The 20,584-nt window shown below is 34.9% G+C and overlaps 1 protein-coding gene and 1 pseudogene across 1 annotated transcript; one reads left to right on the forward strand and one right to left on the reverse strand.

The window, feature by feature from the left end:
- Positions 1–1,568: 1,568 nt before the first annotated feature.
- LOC114752145 (thylakoid membrane protein slr0575-like) lies at positions 1,569–9,720 on the reverse strand. Its single transcript, XM_028940870.1, has 9 exons — positions 9,330–9,720; positions 8,613–8,659; positions 8,427–8,529; positions 8,050–8,136; positions 6,878–6,961; positions 4,468–4,521; positions 3,651–3,731; positions 2,441–2,486; positions 1,569–1,953 (listed from the first exon to the last, which is right to left on the reverse strand). Exons 1-9 carry the CDS (start codon positions 9,642–9,644, stop codon positions 1,874–1,876), a joined length of 897 nt encoding a protein of 298 aa, XP_028796703.1. The 5' UTR covers positions 9,645–9,720; the 3' UTR covers positions 1,569–1,873.
- A 969-nt stretch (positions 9,721–10,689) lies between these two features.
- On the forward strand, positions 10,690–12,059 carry LOC114752146 (uncharacterized; annotated as a pseudogene).
- The last annotated feature ends 8,525 nt before the right edge of the window (positions 12,060–20,584 follow it).

The raw sequence follows: 20,584 nt of genomic DNA on the forward strand, positions 1-20,584 counted from the left end.
ACTTAAGCAGAATCCACTTAAGTTCATCTTATTTGAGGTCCACGTCCTTTTCTCTCATAGAGATCTGTCTGCCATGATGTGACATTGATGTGAGAGAACAAATGGATATACAGGTAGAAGAGAAGGATAAAGACAAAGAAATGGAAAGAATCATGCGTTGGGGACGCAAGTGGATCAACTTTACAGGCAAAGTGGGTGCTTTCCATGGATCAAGAAGAAGAAAAGGCTTAAAGATAAAGAGAAGGGAAGGCATATAAAGATCAGCATCTTCATCGCTAGATGTCAAGGAAAAGAGTCTGTAACATGATAAAGAAAGGCATACATTTTCAGCAATGTTGCTGGTTGAGCTTGTGCTTCTTGGAAAGAAACGGAAGATAAAATAATAAGAAGGGTACTAAAAGGATAAAGTGATCATGATCTTATGATTTGTCCTTGTGTGGTGAAAATTGGCTTGTGCCACTCATTCTCATAATTGACATGAACAATTATTATTTATTTTAAACTAAGGAACCTGTACAAAAGAGTTCTTTCCTAAGTATTGGCTTCAGTAAAACACTGCATAACAAGCTCAACACAATTGTGAAATCCAATTTTCAGCAGAACTTTTTCAAGGAAGCTGCATTCCACACAATTATTAGGGGCACCCTAAGTTCGCGGGGGAAAGAGTTAGAATGTAAAATTGTTCAAGTGTCAGGAGTTAGAGTGTTATCATTTGGATCAAACATGGTATATTTGCTTTAGTTAGTAGAGCCAAAAACTACAGACTTACGCCTCTAACAATCTTTTGATGATTAATACTCTTTTGGTTCTAAATATAAAACCCCTTTTATACCTCTTTTCTAGTATAATTTAAGATCCATTTTGTAGTATAAATTATATTATAAAAAAAAAATCCTACATTTAGGACCGAGGGAGTAATATTTACCTTTTCCTTTAATCTCTCCAATATACTTATTTCTCTTTCTTCTTTGATGAACTCCATCGGTAAGTTCTGTTACTTGTTCAGTAATTTCCTCCAATTAAGATTAAAAACACTAGGGAGCCGATACCAGCAGCTCTATATTGTTACTCCCTCTGTCCCTTTTCAAAAGAATAATCTCTCTCATAGCAAACTAGTGATATTTGAAATTTTAAATTAGTATTCTTGCTTTTACCCTATTAAATATATGTTACTTATTGCAATACATTTTCACTCATTACCTCTTATATATTCTCATTGCCTCTTCACTCATTATAATTGTAAAAATAAGTATATGTCTTGCACATTTATTTATTGTTTTTAGTTAAATTTGACTAGCATTTTGAAGTCATTTTGATAGTTGTTTCTTATAATAAGAGACGGAGGGAGTAATGAGCAGACATTCCACTTGCCTCCAAAAAAGTCGTTCTCAAAATATTAGTGCAATGATCCGAGGGGAAAAAAGCTCTTGTGGATTCCTAATTAGAGAGATGTGAAGTCAAATAAACCATTTTCTTTAACCTGTCACTCTTTTCACTTGTCTCCATATGTTTTACCTCTAATAAGAGCAGTATTATATGTCAATGACCTGCCAATGCCCTGCAATTCATATGAGCTTCTTGGTAGAAGCATCTCAAAACCAATAGAGCAACCCCAAGTCTCTATCAAACACAAATAACCAGCGGCTAGAAAATTTCAGCAGATATGAAACTAATTTCTTCCTGTACATCAAGAGTAAAATAATGTGCTCCCCACAAGTATTGGCCTTTTCTTTCCAACTGCTTCTCCTTTTCCTTTCAGTGAATTTCAAAATTTACAATTTGTTGCCTTTACAATCTACTATTTCCATGAAATTCAAGGGACCCAACTCATGTGATTCAATAAAACAGCAGGATGACAGTGGAGACTAAGTTGTCATGCACTTGAAGAAGGAGATACATTGGCATCTGCATCAGATATAAGCCGAACCTCGTATAGATCGTTCTCACCCTTCGCTGCACCCAGATTAATACATCAGAATGCATCCATTATTTAAAATTTGTGGCTTTTAATTCATATGAGAGGATTATTTCTTCTTCCCTTCCTCTCATCTTCTCATCCTTAGGTTAAAATTTCAATAGTTAAGATCTGATATTTTATAAAACTATTATAATATTACACAATAAAAATAAATAAATAAGTTTAAACCGTTAAAATTTAGCCAGTACAGTTTAGAGCTGCAATGAAAAGATGCAGGAAAAATTTATTTTATAAAATATTTTAATAGCAAGCTACAATTGTGAACTATCTCGATCGACTTTTAACAATTTAGTTTTTTTTTAATAAGTAATATAATGATAAAAGTTTTATAAAATATTAAATCTTAACAATTGAAATTTTGATCCAATAATGAGAAGGGGAAGAGGAGAGGAAGTGAAAAGCTCCTTTTAATCCATACTTGTTTGCTGAGAACCAGAACAATCTACAATTATAAAGACTTACCGACTTCCGCTGTAATTCCGGGGCCAAAGAACGACGCAAATTTTGCCTACACACATAATTGAAGAAGTTGACATTTATACCGGGATATTAACACGCCTGAGGATCTCATACTTCAATTAAATGGAATATTGTGGAACAGCAAAAGCAATCAACACAAATGGTAAAAGCTTTCAAAATATGTTGTCTTAAAAAAAATAAATAAATAAAGTGACTGAGACGTCATCTACAAGTCTGTTCAATCCGTATATTAAGATTAAAGTTATGGATAAAAATACATCGGAACCAACCCAATATATCATGAATTTCCAATGGACAAATTCACTTTTGATCTATTCGACCTGCCCTTTTAAATCCAAGAATGTATATATACCACGCGCATATAAATGCTACCTACACATGCACGTCGCCTACTTATATATACATGTGTGTAGGTATGCACACATGCACATGTATATAAGCACATGCAATCCTTTCTTCTTTTTTGTTTGTTTGTTTGTTTGTTTTTTTTTTACCATTCTAAATTTTGAGCAGAATATTAAAGTTGCTGCTTTAAAATACATCAACCATAACTTTACAGAATAAATTATTATTAAACTATGCATTTTAACATTTCGGCCAAAACAAAAAGTTTTAGTGTAACATTTAAGTAATTTGCAGATTGGATGGATTAGATATCGGTCCAAATAAATGATCTACAAATGGATGAACATGCATCCGGAAAATAGATCATGGATCGATTTGGATCATCCAAGAATCTTTCGACTGAAATTGTCAAGGTTGACCAACTGCCGAAGCTAAACTGATCAAGACAATTGGGTTCCCCCTTTTTGGTTTACAGTTCAGGGCCAAATATCATGCCCTAGTACATCTAGTTTGGCAACTTTCAACTTTGTATCAAGATCTCTAAACTTTTCACTTAAAAGGAGGTCCCCTCAAATACTGTGTTAATTTTTGCATATTGAATTGGTTTTTAGGTATAAATACGAGGGCATTTCCTCATTCCATTAAAGTCAAATGCATACGTGGTCATCCAATGATATTTGCAACTGGAATCCCCCCCCCCCCTTTTGAGCAAACAACAGGAACCTTTTATGAGAGAAAGAACTGTTTTTGGGGTATTTGTAAGACATGAATATAGAATATTTCGTTGGCCTCTTTCATTTCGTGAGCATTTTAATAGTAAACACTACAGTATAGGAAAGTTGCTTACCTGTCTCTGTTCAAAATCTGATAACTGCAGAGCCTTAGCCTCAAAAACCAGGACCAAACAGTATTTACCAAGTGGTGTGACCTAATCATGAGGCAGAATCAATTAAGCAATGACCATAGAGTTTAATCAAGTAAGAGATTCTCTATCAAATCATTCTCAGGATAGCATCTCAGTTAAACACAGATTATGGCATGAGGAAACCTAGCAAGCAATCACGCAAATTTTGGGACCTTGCATACGTAGATCAAACATCTTTTTCCATAAATGAAGTTGACATGAGCTTGAGTTACCAAAATGGCTATAAGGTCAGTCCCACATAATTGAGACGACAATATACAAGGGATCTAAACATAAGCCAAAGAATAAATGCTGAATATTATAGCGTGCCAATTGTCCACATCGATTAAAAGGAAAACCTGTAATGCGTAGGCTTACAATAAAGATTAGAATTAAAAGGGGAAAAAAAAATGATATCACATCAAGACTGACTAAAATGTCACACACATAATAGTTGAAAACAGAATCAAAGAAATTAAAAAGCTGTCATAACAAATAACTACTTAAAATTATATATAGATAGTAAAAGGATGAGGGGAAAGTGTTTTTCCAAAAAACATGATCTTATTGTAAGAAAGGGAAACACATGAACTAGTACAATAATTTCCCGCAAACTATTATCATCTTTTCTAGAAAATGAAGAACTGCCAATATTTTCCTTCAACGGTTGCCTATAGAATCAGATCAATATTAAAAAAGCATCAAAGAAACATCAGATATAGAAAAGATAAGTAAATTAACCAAAACAGGAAAATCATACTTCTTCACGAATCATTTTTAGAACAGGTGCACTCCTCCTTGGTATTCCTCCTCCCTGGGAATTTTAAAGCAGCTAAATTAATTTCATGAGCCAAGATTAAAAATATATACTAACACTTTCACGTTAGATAAATCACGTAAGTATCACAATTCAGTTCACAAATATTGATTATTCAGACAAAAAAGAAATGAACTTCACACCATAGCTTTTACGATTGTCAAGCCCCATCAGGTAACAATTAAGGCATATAAATAGAATTAGGCTCTCCACCCTGTCTTTTAATCATTCAGATGGTGAAATTCCTGTTGCAATTGTCTTTGTGGATGACGTTATCTAGATAGGTGGTGATGATGCAGAACCGTTAACTAGAAGAAAAATCATCTATTATATTTGAAATTAAAGATCTTGGCCCATTGAAATCCATCCTGGAAATTGATTATGCTGGATCAAAAGTAGACATTTCCATTAACCAATGAAAGCACATAGTTGATTGCCAACATAAAGCTCCAATCAAACAAGGAAAAGACATACTGATCAAAAGATAGTTGAGAGGCTCATCTGCCTATAGATGTCCAGACATAGCTTTTGTATTTAATGCGGTGACTTGTTTTATGCAGTCGCACATAACAGAATTTTTTGAGGCAGTATATTGGATCCTGAAGTACCCTAAAGGGTCACTAGGGAGAGGAATGCTTTAGAAAAGCAAGGGGTACCGCAGGCAGAAGTCTATGTTGGTGCATATATCGATGGAAATACAAGTGACTGAAGCTACACTTCTAATAATTGCACTTCTGTCTGTAGAAATCTACTAATAAGGAGTAAGAAGCGAAATGTCAAATTTAAATTATAAGCCCATGAGTTTGTGGGGCATTGTGGATTGAAAGGGTAGCTAAGGAACTAAGCATCCACAGCCCCACAACTTCGAAAATCTATTGTGACAGGAAATCAATTATCTCGATTGCCACTAATCCAGTCCTTCACAGAGTCATGTCAAACCATACATTTAGAACTATAAAAGTAATTTAGTTAAGAACAAAAAGAAAGAGGACATATTTGCATTCCCCGTGTCCCCAGAAATGACCAGTTGGCAGACATGCTAACTAAAGGACTGACCAAGAAGATCCTGAATATCTTAACAAGAAAGTTGTCCATGAAAAACATTTCCCAACCAGCTTGAGGGGATGTGGAAGCAGCTTAAGCTTTTTCCATGTTTTTTATATTTCTCAACTCCTTATATCTTTATCCCCATGGTCAGGGAAAGAATTAGATATATTCGAATTCTATTTCAAATTTATCTATCACGTTAGTTATTTAGTTTCTATACTTATGGATTTTGCTGTCCGATACTCTGCCTTGATCCTTCTATAAAAGCTGGTGTCCTGTAGGTATGCCAAAAAAAAAAAAAAAAAAGCTTAATAAACCGCAAAGAAGTAACCTACGACTCAAAAAACATCACACATTTGGCAACTTGACACTCTACCATAATGAAAACTGAGTGGAACTACATCCTTATAATCATGTCTGTTATCAGAAAAGAGATAACTGCATATGCCAACTGCCAAAAATGTAACCATTGCACCCCCAATTTGCTATTCTGTCTTGAGTGCCGAGTTCATTCTTCCCTATAAAGAGATCAGTTCCATTATGCAATTCATTTGTTTGTAATCCATCAATGTGAACAGGTGTCCTCATGTTGCTCAATATTCAAAATTTCCTCCAACCATATGCTCTCTGCAGCATCTGTTAGTACTTCAAAGGATTCCAGATTTTCACTAGGATTCAACCATTTCAGATGATAAATATAAAAACCATTCAAGGGCCTTCCACTAAATGCTTAAACTTTTGGATGAAGGGTCTAAATGCTTAAACTTTTGGATGAAGGGTTTCCTGTAGCCTTCATGAAGAAACACTGTGCCCCATGAATTCTTTCTAATAAATTAAATCAAACTTTTAAACCAGGAATGGCAGGTCTAAGTTTTGTCCACAATTCAAGCTCTACCCTAAGGGGTTTCATGAGAGGGGAAGAGTGAAAATTCACAGGCTTCCTCCAACAAATCAAGCTTTTATTACAATTTTGTTCTTGAAAATATTGTCCAATTTGGTAATGCAGACCTTACAAAGAAGCCCCTCATGCACTTAAAACATCATTGGAAGAGGAAAATGCTCCCTCACTGAAGAAGCTATCCACAACTATCAGTTTCTGTACGTGTTGTCAAAATTTGCACCAACAACTCATCTCACCTCACATTAAAAGCCCTTCGATAATAAACTGTACTTGCTTTTGTGCATGTTGTAAAACAAAGAAACAGAAGTTGATTTTACCCTTGAAATATGAGATAAGAAAAAAATAATAATAATATACAAGGCTATTATGCTTCAAAAAGAAATGCGGTAAAGTCAAATAACATACTAGCCCATATTGGAATATCCGTTTCAAAGCCTCATCCAAATGCTGCTCATCCCCATACCGAAATCGAGTGACATCATTCTTGACCTACAAGGCCATGAACATTTTACACAGTAAATTGATTTTGTAACCATATTTATTGGGATATGATCGAATGCACAATGAGGATATAGAAGTGAATGAAACATTTCAATCTAAAGATGTATACATGATATATAAAATCATTACGTGATTTTATTTTCTTATAGTATATCTAGAAGCGCCAAGAAGCACTTTGAGAAGATCCAATTATGATTATATCATTAAGTAATAATGTAATTACTTTTGAGAGATCAGTGTTCAGCAGAAATACGAAGTTTGTATCTAGGCTGTACTTTCTGCACTTTGTGCGTTAGATATTCCCAGAAAGAACAAATTCAAGTTGAAGTCATCACAGAGAGGGTAATCACAGGAGAAACAAATCTTAAAGCAGTAACTTTGATAATTGATATGCATCTTTCATAATTCTGTTGGCTGTCATTTCTCATCTAGCATAAACAATTATAGTTTTGATGGAAAATATTAATCGCTCAGCCACTAAGAAGACATCATTCTGCAGATATGAATTAATCATGCAGCAAGAACAAAGAAAATAAGAAATATTCTGCCACAAATGAATGTTCGCATTTTCCTACCTTTGAGAAAAATAGAATCTTCTAAACAGATATTAGTTAAGGAAAGCAAAAAGAGAATATGTACATTTCACTTTACCTACATAAGAAAATTAATCATGTTAACAGGTGCATGAGCATTAACTATCTGCAGTAAAATATATTGTGAACATATCAAGTTGGTTTGGCGATGAAAGGTTGCCTCTTTTATCAATCACATTTTATTCAATGCATGTTTAACTCTTAAAGCTATGATTAAAATTTTCTGTAAAAACTCCAGCCTGAAGGAAAAGGGGCAAACTTTATGAACACACTACATAGCATGAATGTGCCAAGTTAGCAACTATATTGGCCAAATCAATAAATAGAACAGTGCTGATGTACTTACAGAACAGAGAAGACAACACTCAACTAGAGACATATGAAAAACATGAGACATATTTTAAAATTCTAGAACTGGAAAAGAAAAACTCATCAGAAAAACACTTAAAAGGACACCGTGATTCATAATCGAAATAAAATTACCTGTTTAAGAATTGGGGTGGCGCATGTTTCCCTTAAATTCTGTGCATCTGAATAGGTCAGGCATGGAACTGGTCTCAGTTCAGCATACTGCAAAAAAAGATGGCCCAATTGTCAAAATATAAACCAAACTAAGCTCGTGAACCGCATGAGCATCCCCTAGAGCCCAAAAGTCAAATTTTGATAATGATGCATGTCCTGAAGACCATCCCTTGCACAGAATTTCGGCTGGCAAGGCCTTACTTTTCCCCCTTTTCTTAACAGTAAGAAAAATTATAGGCATGAAATACTCAATTACAATAACATCAACAACATTGATTAGCCAAAATTTCCATAGTCCATACTATAACTACTTTTGAATTAATGAACACTTCTTTCACCTTGAGTGCCATTCCAATAATCGCAAGAGGGAACCCATATGTTAACATTATAGCAGACCATTCTGATCCGGGAAGGATATTAAAATATGCCCCAAAACCATACCTGTATATTTCAAACAAAAAAGCCATCGTTATAAAAAAGCACTTTATATGGCTATTAGGCTTTAATTTAGGGGAAAAACTCACCCCAAAAGTGAGACCCCAACTCCTAGACCAACAACGCCAAATGAAATCTGCAATAAACGAAATTCCTTTGAAAGTCTGTCCGATAAATAAATGATACTAAACTAGTCATTAAATTTCATAGGGAGGGGAACAGGAAAAACAAAAAAACCATCCGAATCAGCAAGTCAGTTAACACGAAATAACACTTGCAGTGCCGAGTTCCACCAGAAAGCAGGACAATAATAGAGACAATCAATGCATTCACTATGGTATTTTGTTTATGACTTGAAAGTTTGAAGCAAAATAATTTGAATTTGTGGCAATTCGTTGGTCCAACAAAAGTAAATTCATTCTCACTATGGGAATGTTAAAAACCAGCACTATCAAGTTTCCTTCTTCGCGGAGTAAAACTGAACTTGAAGATTATGGTAAAAATAAGTAAAGATCGACCTACTAACGTTTTAAACTCATATCGTACGGGATGCTGAAGAGTTCTGATTGTAGCATAGTGTCATATTCGCCGAAGTCTTGACATCATACCAACGCTTTCTCCGGTAATACATCAAAAAAAGACTTTTCTTTTCCAAAGAAAAAGGAATCTTCGCAGTGTCGCCACGCATTCTCTCACAAAACCTCCCTATGTTTGATAGATTTTAAATACTAGACCCTACCAATCCTTTCACATAACTAAATTGGGTCCCAATACTAACTACCACAACACAAGCAAAACAAACAGACCTTAGAAAGTGAGAATCCCTCATCCGGAACAATGGTCTTGTTACCAACATCAACGGAGGCAGATTGGGTAGAATCAGCAGCCCTGGGTGTGAACACAAACTTTGAGCTATGGCCACTCTCGAAAATTCTGCCGTTGGATTCAAGCTGAATGAAGATGCTGATGCTGGTGCTAGTGGGTCGTGACCTCCTTTTGTTGAGATGACCGCGAGCCGGATCAGTCAGAGAGATAAAACGATGACTATGGCAGAAGCCGAATTGTTCGCCGGAGCAAACAACGGCTCCGCCAGGCGGTGACAATGATGCCCTGAGTAGCATTAGTTGGTAGTGGCTTCTTCCCAGAAGACGTTTGCTTCGTTGAGCAAGGGAAGAGAACGAAATGTGGGTGAGGTTCGAAGAGAAACCGTTCGTTGCTCTCTACCGCCAAATTTGGGGGATTACGTGTCGACATTAGGTTCAACAGAATTTATCTTCCTTTTTTAAAGATAAAACAAAGCTTAATATACAATAATATGTCAAAATATATTAGAATTCAATTCATCATTGGAAGGAGATTGCAAGTTCAATTGAATTGTCAGGTACTTAATTTAAAAATAAAATTTATCAGAATTTGATTATTTTAGTACATATTTTTTATTCCAATTAATATAACATTTTATTTGTAAACTACAAATAAAATCTTATAATTAAAATAAAAAATAGTACTTTTTCCAACAAAATTATTTAAAAACGTCAAATAAAAGAAAGTAAACTGATGTTCATATGCTTTTAAAAAAAAGGCATGCATAAGCATTAGCACATTCCATAGCCATTAAAAGATGAGCCTGGGATGGTGATTTTAATTTGTAACGTTCAGATTGATTAAACAGTTCAGATTCAATTTAAATAGTTTTATATCTTAACTGTTTTGTTATTTTAGTAGATATAAAATTAAGAAAAGGATAACATTATAATAAAAAAAATACTAAGTCAAGTTACTTATATCATCATGTCAAATTTTTTAATTATATATGGTCATGTGTTTTTTTTTATGTATAAGCTTATAATTAAATAATACTAAATGTTAATATTTCAAAAATAGAGTACATGAATATATCTAATAGGAGAATTTGACATAATTGATGGGAAGAACTTAACTTTAACTTAGGTATTGTCCCATTATAATTTACACTTCTTAAGAAGTAAATTTATTATTAAAAATTATAGATTAATAATTTTAAATCTAAACCGGTATATTTTGAATAATGTAAATTTTATTATAACGATGAAAACAGTGATATATGTGGGCCCCCAGTAGATATTTTAGGTGATTACAAAATTACTTGCCAAATTCTCTTAGAACACTTGGAGGAGTGAGTACCATACTAATTATGGTTCCCTTCTTGCCCTCAATTTTTCCTGAAGGAGCCATCACAATGTCAATGGTTTCGTCCGAGCATGCCTTGTTCTTCTTCGTGTTCTCCATCACCTTTCTCATCTCAAGGCCTAGTTCAGTTATCGCTGGATCACCCCACAGCATCAATTTCAGGTCGCTGAATCTCTACCCGGAAGGCCTAGCTTGGGACCGATTGGGTCAGCACTTTCTCGTTGGATCACTCAATCAACGGGTCATCTCAGCCGTCTCTGACGCCGGCGTTGTTGAAACCTTTATCTCTGACCCTTCACTCCCTGAAAATGTTACCTTTTCTGGTCTCGCCGTCGATTCCCTTAAGAAACGCCTCCTAGTTGTCGTCCATGCGCGGGAGCCTCTCCCACCTTTCAACGCCCTAGCCGCCTACGACCTCCGTTCTCGTCAACGTCTTTTCCTGTCTACTCTCAACGCAGCCAACGACGACGATGAGTCGACCCCTCCAATTGCAAACGACGTCGCGGTGGATTACAAGGGTAATGCCTATGTCACCAACTCCGCCGGTAACTACATCTGGAAGGTCAACGAGAAAGGAGAGGCCTCGATCTTCTCGAGAGCGCCACAGTACACAGCTCATCCTGTGGACCGGGATACACCGTATAGTTCCGTTGGGCTGAATGGGATTGCTTATGTCTCCAAGGGGTATCTGCTGGTGGTGCAATCCAGTACGGGCAAGATGTTCAAGGTAGTGAGGATGATGGGAGGGTGAAGCTGGTGTTGTTGAACGAGGATTTGACTGGTGCGGACGACATAGCCATCCGGAGTGACGGCGTCGTTGTTGTTGTCTCCCCCGTGAATAAGCTATGGCTTTTGAAAAGCCAAGATAGTTGGGCGGAGGGAGTAGTGTACGATAAGATTGATCTTGATTTGGAGAGGTTTCCTACGTCGGTTGCCGTGGGGGAAAGGGATAGAGTGTATGTGTTATATGGAAATGTGAACGAGGGGGCAGTGGAGAATTCAGGGAGGGAGAGTTTTAGTATACAAGAAATGAGATCAAAGAAGGAGGATGAAGACGATAATATTTGGATGTTCATCTTGATTGGGTTAGGCTTGGCTTATTTCTTGTTTTGGAGGTTTCAGATGCGCCAGCTTGTGACCAAAATGGACAAGAAGATTAATTAATCCCCACAGTTGTATACGTTTCTTCCCCCATTTTGTTATTTACATGTTCGTTGTATACGTTTCTTCCCCCATTTTGTTATTTACATGTTCAGTAATTGTACATTTGCTAATCTGTCTAACATCGAAATTATTTTGAAACTTAATAGTTCGTTTCTAGTCATGATATGATCCTTTATTGCAATGTGGAATGCTTTTGCGCGTTGGTCTCTTGAATTATATTCCAGTTCGGGTGCTGCTTAATTCCACCACATTGTTGTTTTCGTCAAGCTTCAGTCAGTAACCCCTTTGTTCTCTTTCATACCATTACTGTGACAAAATAATTTATGTTGTCATAATGCGGTGATCGGTGAACAAGCAAATCATTTGTATTTACTGATGTTTTATCGAAAATTGTACTGTAGGAGCAAGCATGATGTGCGGTTTATAGGGGGTGATCTTCTTAATATCTTCGTTTTATTTTCTCTCTTTAATATTGTTATTCAAAATCTCAGAGTACTAACAATCTCGGCTGAATCTGTGATTGCTCAGTAATAGTTGAAGAAAATCGTTTATAATTTTTATTGAGATTTTGGTAGAAACTTGATAGAGAGAGAGAGATGGAATAAGGGGTAGAAGGTGTGGGAGTCTTCTAGAAGCAAAATCTAATCCTAGAAGTAGAAGTAGGAGAATCTCTACAGTTTTCTGAATGGTATTTCATTCATGTCCTTGGCAGAGTACATAATATGGGGTTTATCTTGTGACAAAATAACTGAGTAACTACCATGCCTTAGATACATGAAACTGATAACAACATGTAGTAACTGACACAAGACACTTATAATGGGTAAGATGAGACACATAACATGGTCACATGTAGACATATATAGACGTAAAACATAAAACAATTATTATAATATCTAATCCTAGACTGAGTCTTCATCTGTAGTGGGACTGCCACGCCTTTTCCGAGAATAAACTAGTAAAGGGCATTGGTATCTATCAGATTTTTGTTATTTTTTAAATTTAATAGTGCATTTCATTAGTTCGTACATGAAATATCAATGAAGTGGAATGTAAATTCTGTTTGTTAGGGAGTTAGAAATTTTACTTGAACTGTTTGGCAGGTACCTATATGTTTAGTTTAACCGGCTTGGTTGATGGATACCTATACATTCTCCTTCTTTGTATTATACATCCCTATATGCCAATGTCTTTTATAATTTAGTTCCAGCTGATTCGAATTTTCAAACTGTAAAGAGGAATGTGAAGTTAAGCTCAAACTATGAGTTGGGTACCAAAGTGCTACATGCTGTGTTTGTGATTTTGTTTGAAGCAGTTAAGGTACCAAAAGGCACGCCTGGGGTGCAGAGGCAAGTTGCCTCTAGGGGTCCTCTCCTACTTGATAAATCTGGTGATGCTCCTTCAGTGCACAACTTTGGTGCCTTTTGGAGTGAAATGAAGTTCTTGCCATTGCTGTTTAAGTGTAACCTTCATGCTTGTCTTCCTTCACGTGAATGTCTTTAGGTAGTACATTAGAAAGTGCTGTCCTGCTGAGTTAGGTAATTCTAGCTTGTAAACCATTTGGGGGCAATGAGGTAATGGAACGATTGCTTTGGCCTCGCCTGCTTGATCTGAGACTAGAAAGTGCTGTTCTGAGCTCTCTGTCTTTCTCGTTTTTTTACTAAAATGCAACAACCTTATCTCTATTTAGCCAAGGTACTTGAGTTACTTTATGTTTATAGTTTTTCATCTTGCTGCCACTGTAGCTGGACTTTGAAAGAGAGAACCTGCAAGTATAAAAATTGTTAATTGAGACTTTAATAAATGCGAATTGTTTCTTCTCGGTATTTGAATGCTCCTATAACGCAGTAACTTATCTTGAATCTGTTACTTTGTATGAGTTCTATGTTTGAACCAATTAATTTATTTGACAACTGTAAAATTATAATAGCTAAAATTCAGTTGTTGATAGTTTATCCTTATCTTTCGTCACCTCCATGTTTCTGCACCATACATCACTTGAAGAATTGATTGTGGACACCTTTCAGCTCGATGCACCAGATGGTGTAGCCTCGTGAGGGTTATCTGCCTTCAAATGCTTTGTTTTGTGTGATGTGCACACAGTTATTTAACTAATTAATATGAATTCAGAGAGCTTGCATTAGTGTGGAATCCTTTCCGTTGATATGACTTCTTTTTTTCCTTCCCTTCCCAAGAGCTGTCCATCTTACCTAAGGAATCTCACTGAACATATATTGAGCATCCATCTGATCCAATCCATCATTCCATGCTCCATACAATGATCTTAGTATGGCGATTTCTTTGTATCCTATGATGAGTTTCTTCTTTTTAGTGTTCTTCTTCTGGTTTTGCTGCAGACATATATGATTCAGTAAATCTCCAGTTTATTTGTTCATTCTAATCTTTCATTTTACTGGGTTCGCTCTGTGTTAATTACACTTATCCTTGCGTGAAAAAGGATTTTCTCCTGTTTTATTCTGATCTTTACGAGCTAGTCTGCTTTCGCCATGAATTTTACTCTACATTGTTGATGTCTACTTTGATATTGATGTGATTGTGTCTTAGTTGAGTTATTGTGGCATATTTTTCTATTGAGTAGCCATCCACTCATGCCGCAACTTATTGACCTTATTGCCCTCTCTTGATATGCGTTTACATGCAACTTTAGCAGTAAATAGCCTCAGTACTGAAATACTGATTTGGGATATGCAGTGTCCAGTTGTACTTGCGGGATAAATTAGTTCCGGTAGTCAGAAAAGTTTTTCCCCCTTCCTACAGTGGTATGCCTATTTTTGCCTGTGTTGGTGTTTGTAATATCAATATTTAAAATATGAACACAAGTACTTCTGTATCTTAATAAAAACAACTATTTCACGTATGTTGTCAAGCGTGACATCCTAGTCTTCTGATCTACATGCTGTTTCGTGAACTTGATTGTTGTCCACGGTTTAGATGCTGTAATTTTGGTATGCAGTGTATAGCAGAAAATATTCTAAACGAGATGGCTTATAAGTAGGTTTTTGGTCATTACTTATGAAGTACGAGAAACATATGTGAAACGAGCTTAGTGCTTCCAAACAGGGTGATAACGAATTTTTGTTCAGATTGACTATTTAGAGGATACGGAACCATGTAAAGAACAACATATATATAAAAGAGTGAAGTCTGCTACATTTTAGGTGCTGGCGATCCTACTGACTTTTGAATTTCTCGCCAGTATTTGTAATCATACTTAACATCCTAGCCTCTCTCGTTTGACATTGGATTTTGTTGTCTCTAACTGGGAAATACCGAGGGTTGTTTGATTGTCGAGAATGTGTACTTCTGTTTCAAAGGTAAACAGATGGTGACATCTAAACTTTGTCTTTGAATTCTTCCAAATTTTACCCCTTCTGTTTCTTGGACAACTTCTCCAAGGTGTTTGGCAATGGAAACTGAAATAGGAAGGAGAAATGAAGAGGGGTGTCGGGTTTTCCTTCTTTTGGTTTGTCTGAGGTCTCAACCCCTTTTCTTGGGAGACCAAATATTAACAACTGCCTCATGGAAAATCCAAAATTTCCTCGGAGGCAATTTATCCTGACCAAAATACCCTTAGCATTTTATGACTCTGTTCATGTAAGCTAGACATCACCCGCACTCAGCTTCGAGTTTACCATCTCATCTCATCATTGATCTTTACTCCACTGGACATTGACTTAAATTTTGATCTGCAAGCCCTGCTGTTGTAGTAACAAACTTTACGTCTTACAAAAGCCAACTTCAATTATAATCGAATTTGTTCCTTTTTTTTTTTTTTTTTTTATCAATTTGTCATTTGATTTGACTTAATGTATAATCCAATTTAAACGGTTTTGGATGAACTCTTCTATCAAGTATTATACTAACATTAAGTGACCGAGAGCTAGAAGGTCACACCCAAAAAGAATAACATATTTTTGGTTCTAATGATTAGCTTGCATTTTCAATTTTCAATTCCATAACATGAATATTTTGGCTTTAAATATGATATTCGTTCATGTCGATTTCCTTTATATGTTGATGGCCAGTTCATTCCTATTTTCTAAAAGAAGCTATATAGTGTATACTTCAGGTTTAAACTATTAAAAAGTCCTGTGCCCTGGCCCGATGAAAACAACACAAGTATACAACAGATGCCTTTCATTTTGTTAAAAGAACTAAACGACTGAGTAGTCAGATATATGTAATCATGATTAAATTAAATTCCTCAAATATAATTGAGAAAGCCTTCCATATAATATATTGAAGAAACGTATTTCTAAGGGAAAGAACAACAGTCAACAGTACAACAGCATTATAACACGCCCAGTTTCGGAATACTCTACACCTGTCTGATGATTGCCCAACCTTTGTTTTTTATTATTTCCTTCCAAGTTCCATGTTGTCTGCTGGGTCATCGTCATGATCAGCTCCTTTGCACTTGCGGTGCACATATGCAGCCATCTTCTTGCATATTTCCGTCACTGGGTTGGGGGAAAAATATACAAGGAGGCAAATGAAGTAGATAATGATGATGAGCGCTATAACAGGCTTAGAACCCAGCACTGATATGAGTACAGCACAAGCCATGCTTCCTGAGATTACAGCTATGTGAGAGGAGAGATTGAAATATGGGGTATCACTATTTGAGGTGGAGGCATGAGACTTGTGGTAGGCGGATGAAAATGCATAGACGAACAAGCATACTATGAAAATCCACACGTTTGCTGAGTATTTATCTGCAGGGGACGAGTTGGGGAAGTGCATTTGAACAACCATGGCTATCGTTGTAATCAAGAATACAAAGATGGAATGCCAGGGCTTTGAACTGCAGAAAACCAGCAAACTCACTATTATTATGAACTTATATTACATACAGCAAAGAAGCTTGAAGATGCAAGTATAGATATAAAGATCTAAAGAGTGAATAAATGAAAAATGAAGGGGGGGGGGGGGGAAACAGAGAGGAAACAGAGTATGGGATTCAGAGAGAGAGAGAGAGAGTATACTAACCTCGCAGGATCAGCCATTGGCAGATGGAAAATGCGAAGGGTAAGTGAGAGAGAGAGAGAGAGAGAGAAGAGACGATGTTGAGATTGGTGTAAAGATAATGTTGAGGATGATGGGCGTTGAGGCAAAGTTCCCTGGATTTGAAGAGACTTGTAGCACAGATAAGGAGAGAAACCTAAAGAATGAAGAGGGGTGGTCAAAGGAAGGAAATCACGAAACACTCACTATTCTTTTGAAGGTGACTCTTTGTTTTGAAAGTGACTGTCTATTGATTCATGTTGAATTTGAGGAGAGGATTGTGAGAGTAAATCACAAAGACTCACTACGTTTTGCTTTGAAAGTGACTCTCTATTGATTCATGTTGAATTTGAGGAGAGGATTGTGAGAGTAAATCACAAAGACTCATTACGGTTTGCTTTGAAAGTGACTCTCTATTGTTTGCTTTGAAAGTGACTCTCTCTTGCTTCGTGTTGAATTTGAGGACAGGATTGTGAGAGGAAACTACAAAACATTCACTATTCTTTTGAAAGTGACTCTTTGTTGTTTGTTTTGAAAGTGACCCTCTATTGTTTCATGTTGAATTTGAGGAGATGATTGTGAGAGGAAATTTCAAAGCATTCCCTATTCTTTTGAAAGTGACTCTATTTCTTTTGAAAGCCTATTGTTTCATCTTGGATTTGGATTTATAAATATAGTGTGTGGGTCTAGCTGTGCGGGAAGGTGGTTCGGATAGAAAGGAATAAGGGCTCTCTAAAAAGTCACTATCGCATCCAGCCATCCCTCAACCTTGCGACTCTGTGAATTTTGATTTTTGACTATGAGTATATATTTATTTATCAAGGTCAGGAGTTATTTTTATCTTGAAAGTATTTGTAAAGAAGTTGTGGATGTTCGAAAATATTTTTGTTCTATATTGCCTCAAAACTTTTTAAAATGGAACAATGTCATCCTAACCATTAGTTCTTTTAAGAGAATATTGACATTAATTTAACGATTAGGATGATATTGCTTTTTTCCGAATACTTTTAAGACAATATTGAGCCAAAATTTTTTTTGAATGCTCATAGCTCTTTTACAAGTAGTTTGAGGATAAAAATAAGTTATAGCCTGTTTATTAACATAGTCAAGTCAAAGGTGATCATCCTCACCAGTTTCCTTGCAGAAGTCCATAAGTCCCAACTCTCTCTCCATAACCTGTTCCGCTGCCTGGGCGAACTTGGAATGAGTTTGGGTGCGCCTACTAAAACTGGACGACATGGACTACATTCATATCCAAGGCTGCTTTAATTAGTATTGTTGATTGTCCTTGTTGACTTGAAGGTTTGTTATACTTTCTTATTTCTGTCTTGATGGGCCAGCATTTTTCTTTGATTTTTTTGGGCTTTGTTCAAATCGACCGAATGTGATTGATTAGCCTCTTTGCACAATATTTTTGTTTGAGTAATAAATTGATATTTTATAAAAAAAAAAAAAACAAAGTGTACAGCGATTGATGTTTTCTCAAAGCATATAGCACTTAAACAAGATGGTCATTCTTGTCAAAAAAGAAAGTAGTTTTTTTGTTCTGAAAAATTATAGGTTAAAAATTGTTAAATCAAACCGTTTTAAATTAGACATGAATGATGGTTCATGACAATGGCAAGTATTTCTTTTTTTTTTTTTTGGGTACAATTTTTATACATAAAGTTAAATTATATAATCCAAAAAAATAAAAGAAACATCAAAAAAGGCTCCGAAAGTGGACTAAACTCATAGCCCATTCCAGGAGCACATTAACATCAGAAGGCGTCAGTCCCAAAAAAGAAACGAACATCAGAAAGCAGGAAAGAAACAAGCCCAGAACTAGAAAAGAACAACACTAACAAGAACACACAAAAGACAAAACACGTAAATAGAGTTTGGTGTACCAGAAGATGTAGCATCTTACAATTTGACAAATCAATATTCAAAGGCCTACATTCAAACATTTACTTTAACTTCAATCTTTCTCCTACTCACATCACCTTATCATATTTAACAATTATATTAATGAAAAAGTGAAATTTATCATTTTTTTACGCCTTCTGCCCGGTGAGATTTCCCAACTCATGCAACAATTTCGCACGTCATCCACTGCTTAAGCCTACGTCTAATCATAAAACTCTTCACTTGAGATTTCCCATTATTCTTGATAGATTCAATCAAGTTCTAGCAAAATCTAAGTGTAACATACTATTTGAAACACACACACATATATATGTAAATTTATTAGTTAATTGAAAATTATTGATTAAATAATATTTTAAAAAAAAACCCACCCACCTTTTTCCACTGACAGCGGAAAAGGGAGGGGGGTTATGAATGAAGAAAGAAAAAAAGAGACGGGCAGCTGAAGAAGGGAATAGGATGTAATGTAGGCATAAGAAAATCAAAGAAGAGAATTAAATACGAGGATATTAAATACGTGCAATTTTTGTTTTCCCTTCATTTTGTGCGAAAAGTAGAGAAACAGAGAATGAGAGGTAGAGAGGAGAAGAGAGAACAAGCGAGCTGAGTTGTAGAATATGTGGTAGGTTTTGAGGATCATTTAAGTACATAAATATACTTTTTTATAATCAAATTTTCTTCATGAATATTTTCTATATATTTATAGCTTTATATTGATAATATTATTATAATATTTAGAAAAAAATTTGTGATTTAGGTATGGAGTAAGTAGTGAGTTTTGACGATATATGATTGCAGAAATTTAAAAGATACATTATTAATGCATTTTAATCGCTTTATATTTGTTCTATGATTATTTTGAGAATGCTAAATTAAGATTTTAGTTGAAAAATTTATTATTCAAGGCATATGGAATGTTTTTATTGATTAAATTGAATTCAAATAAATTATTTGGGTTATTTAAAATATTATTGAAGTTTTTATTAGTTTGAATGTTAAATAGGTTAAAGATATATTGTTCAAATAATTTTTTAAATTTATTTATAATTCAAAGGAGTTGTTTGGGTTAAGTGAATAGATTAAATAATTAAGATTTTAATGTGAAATATTTAGATTTTGGTAATAAAAATATATATTTATTTAAGTTATTAAATTTAAATATTGTATTATATGAAAATTTTATTCCCAAATAATATTGTATCTATTGTAAATAGTAACTTGTTTATGTATTTTTAGTTTAGAGGGTAGTCTTAGAATTTTAGAATAGTTTTTATTTATATGTTAATAAATATTTATGTATAATTTTGTAGATTCTTAAGAATTTTAGAGTAATCATTGTATAGTTATTTGTAAGCTAAAGAGTCGCAGGTAACTTAGAAAGTTCTTTCACGTACATGTAAATTGTGTATGATTATGTTGTGGACTTACTAGTTTTTATTATATCATCCTGAAATATATGTATATATTATAAGTTTTCAAAAAAATGTTTTAATATATTACTTTATTTTGTTAAGATTTATTGTTATTAATTATATTCAATATTTAAATATATTGATAGTTATTGAAACATACATTTTATTGCTATTTTATTTAATAATATATTTGAGGACATACTTCTAATGTAACATTATTTGTATATGGCATATGCATTGTTAGGTTAAGGATAGAAGAAAATTTGCATGGACATAAAATTACCACCTGGTATGTCATCACTCGGTGTACAATGGATGGTACTTGTTAAGACCTCTTCTTCCATGTTCTTCTTTGATTGGGAATTTATTGGAGCTATGGGACA

Source organism: Neltuma alba, unplaced genomic scaffold (genome assembly GCF_004799145.2).
Source record: "Neltuma alba isolate B1F8T4 unplaced genomic scaffold, ASM479914v2 tig00007262_pilon, whole genome shotgun sequence".
Classification (NCBI taxonomy): Eukaryota; Viridiplantae; Streptophyta; class Magnoliopsida; order Fabales; family Fabaceae; genus Neltuma; species Neltuma alba.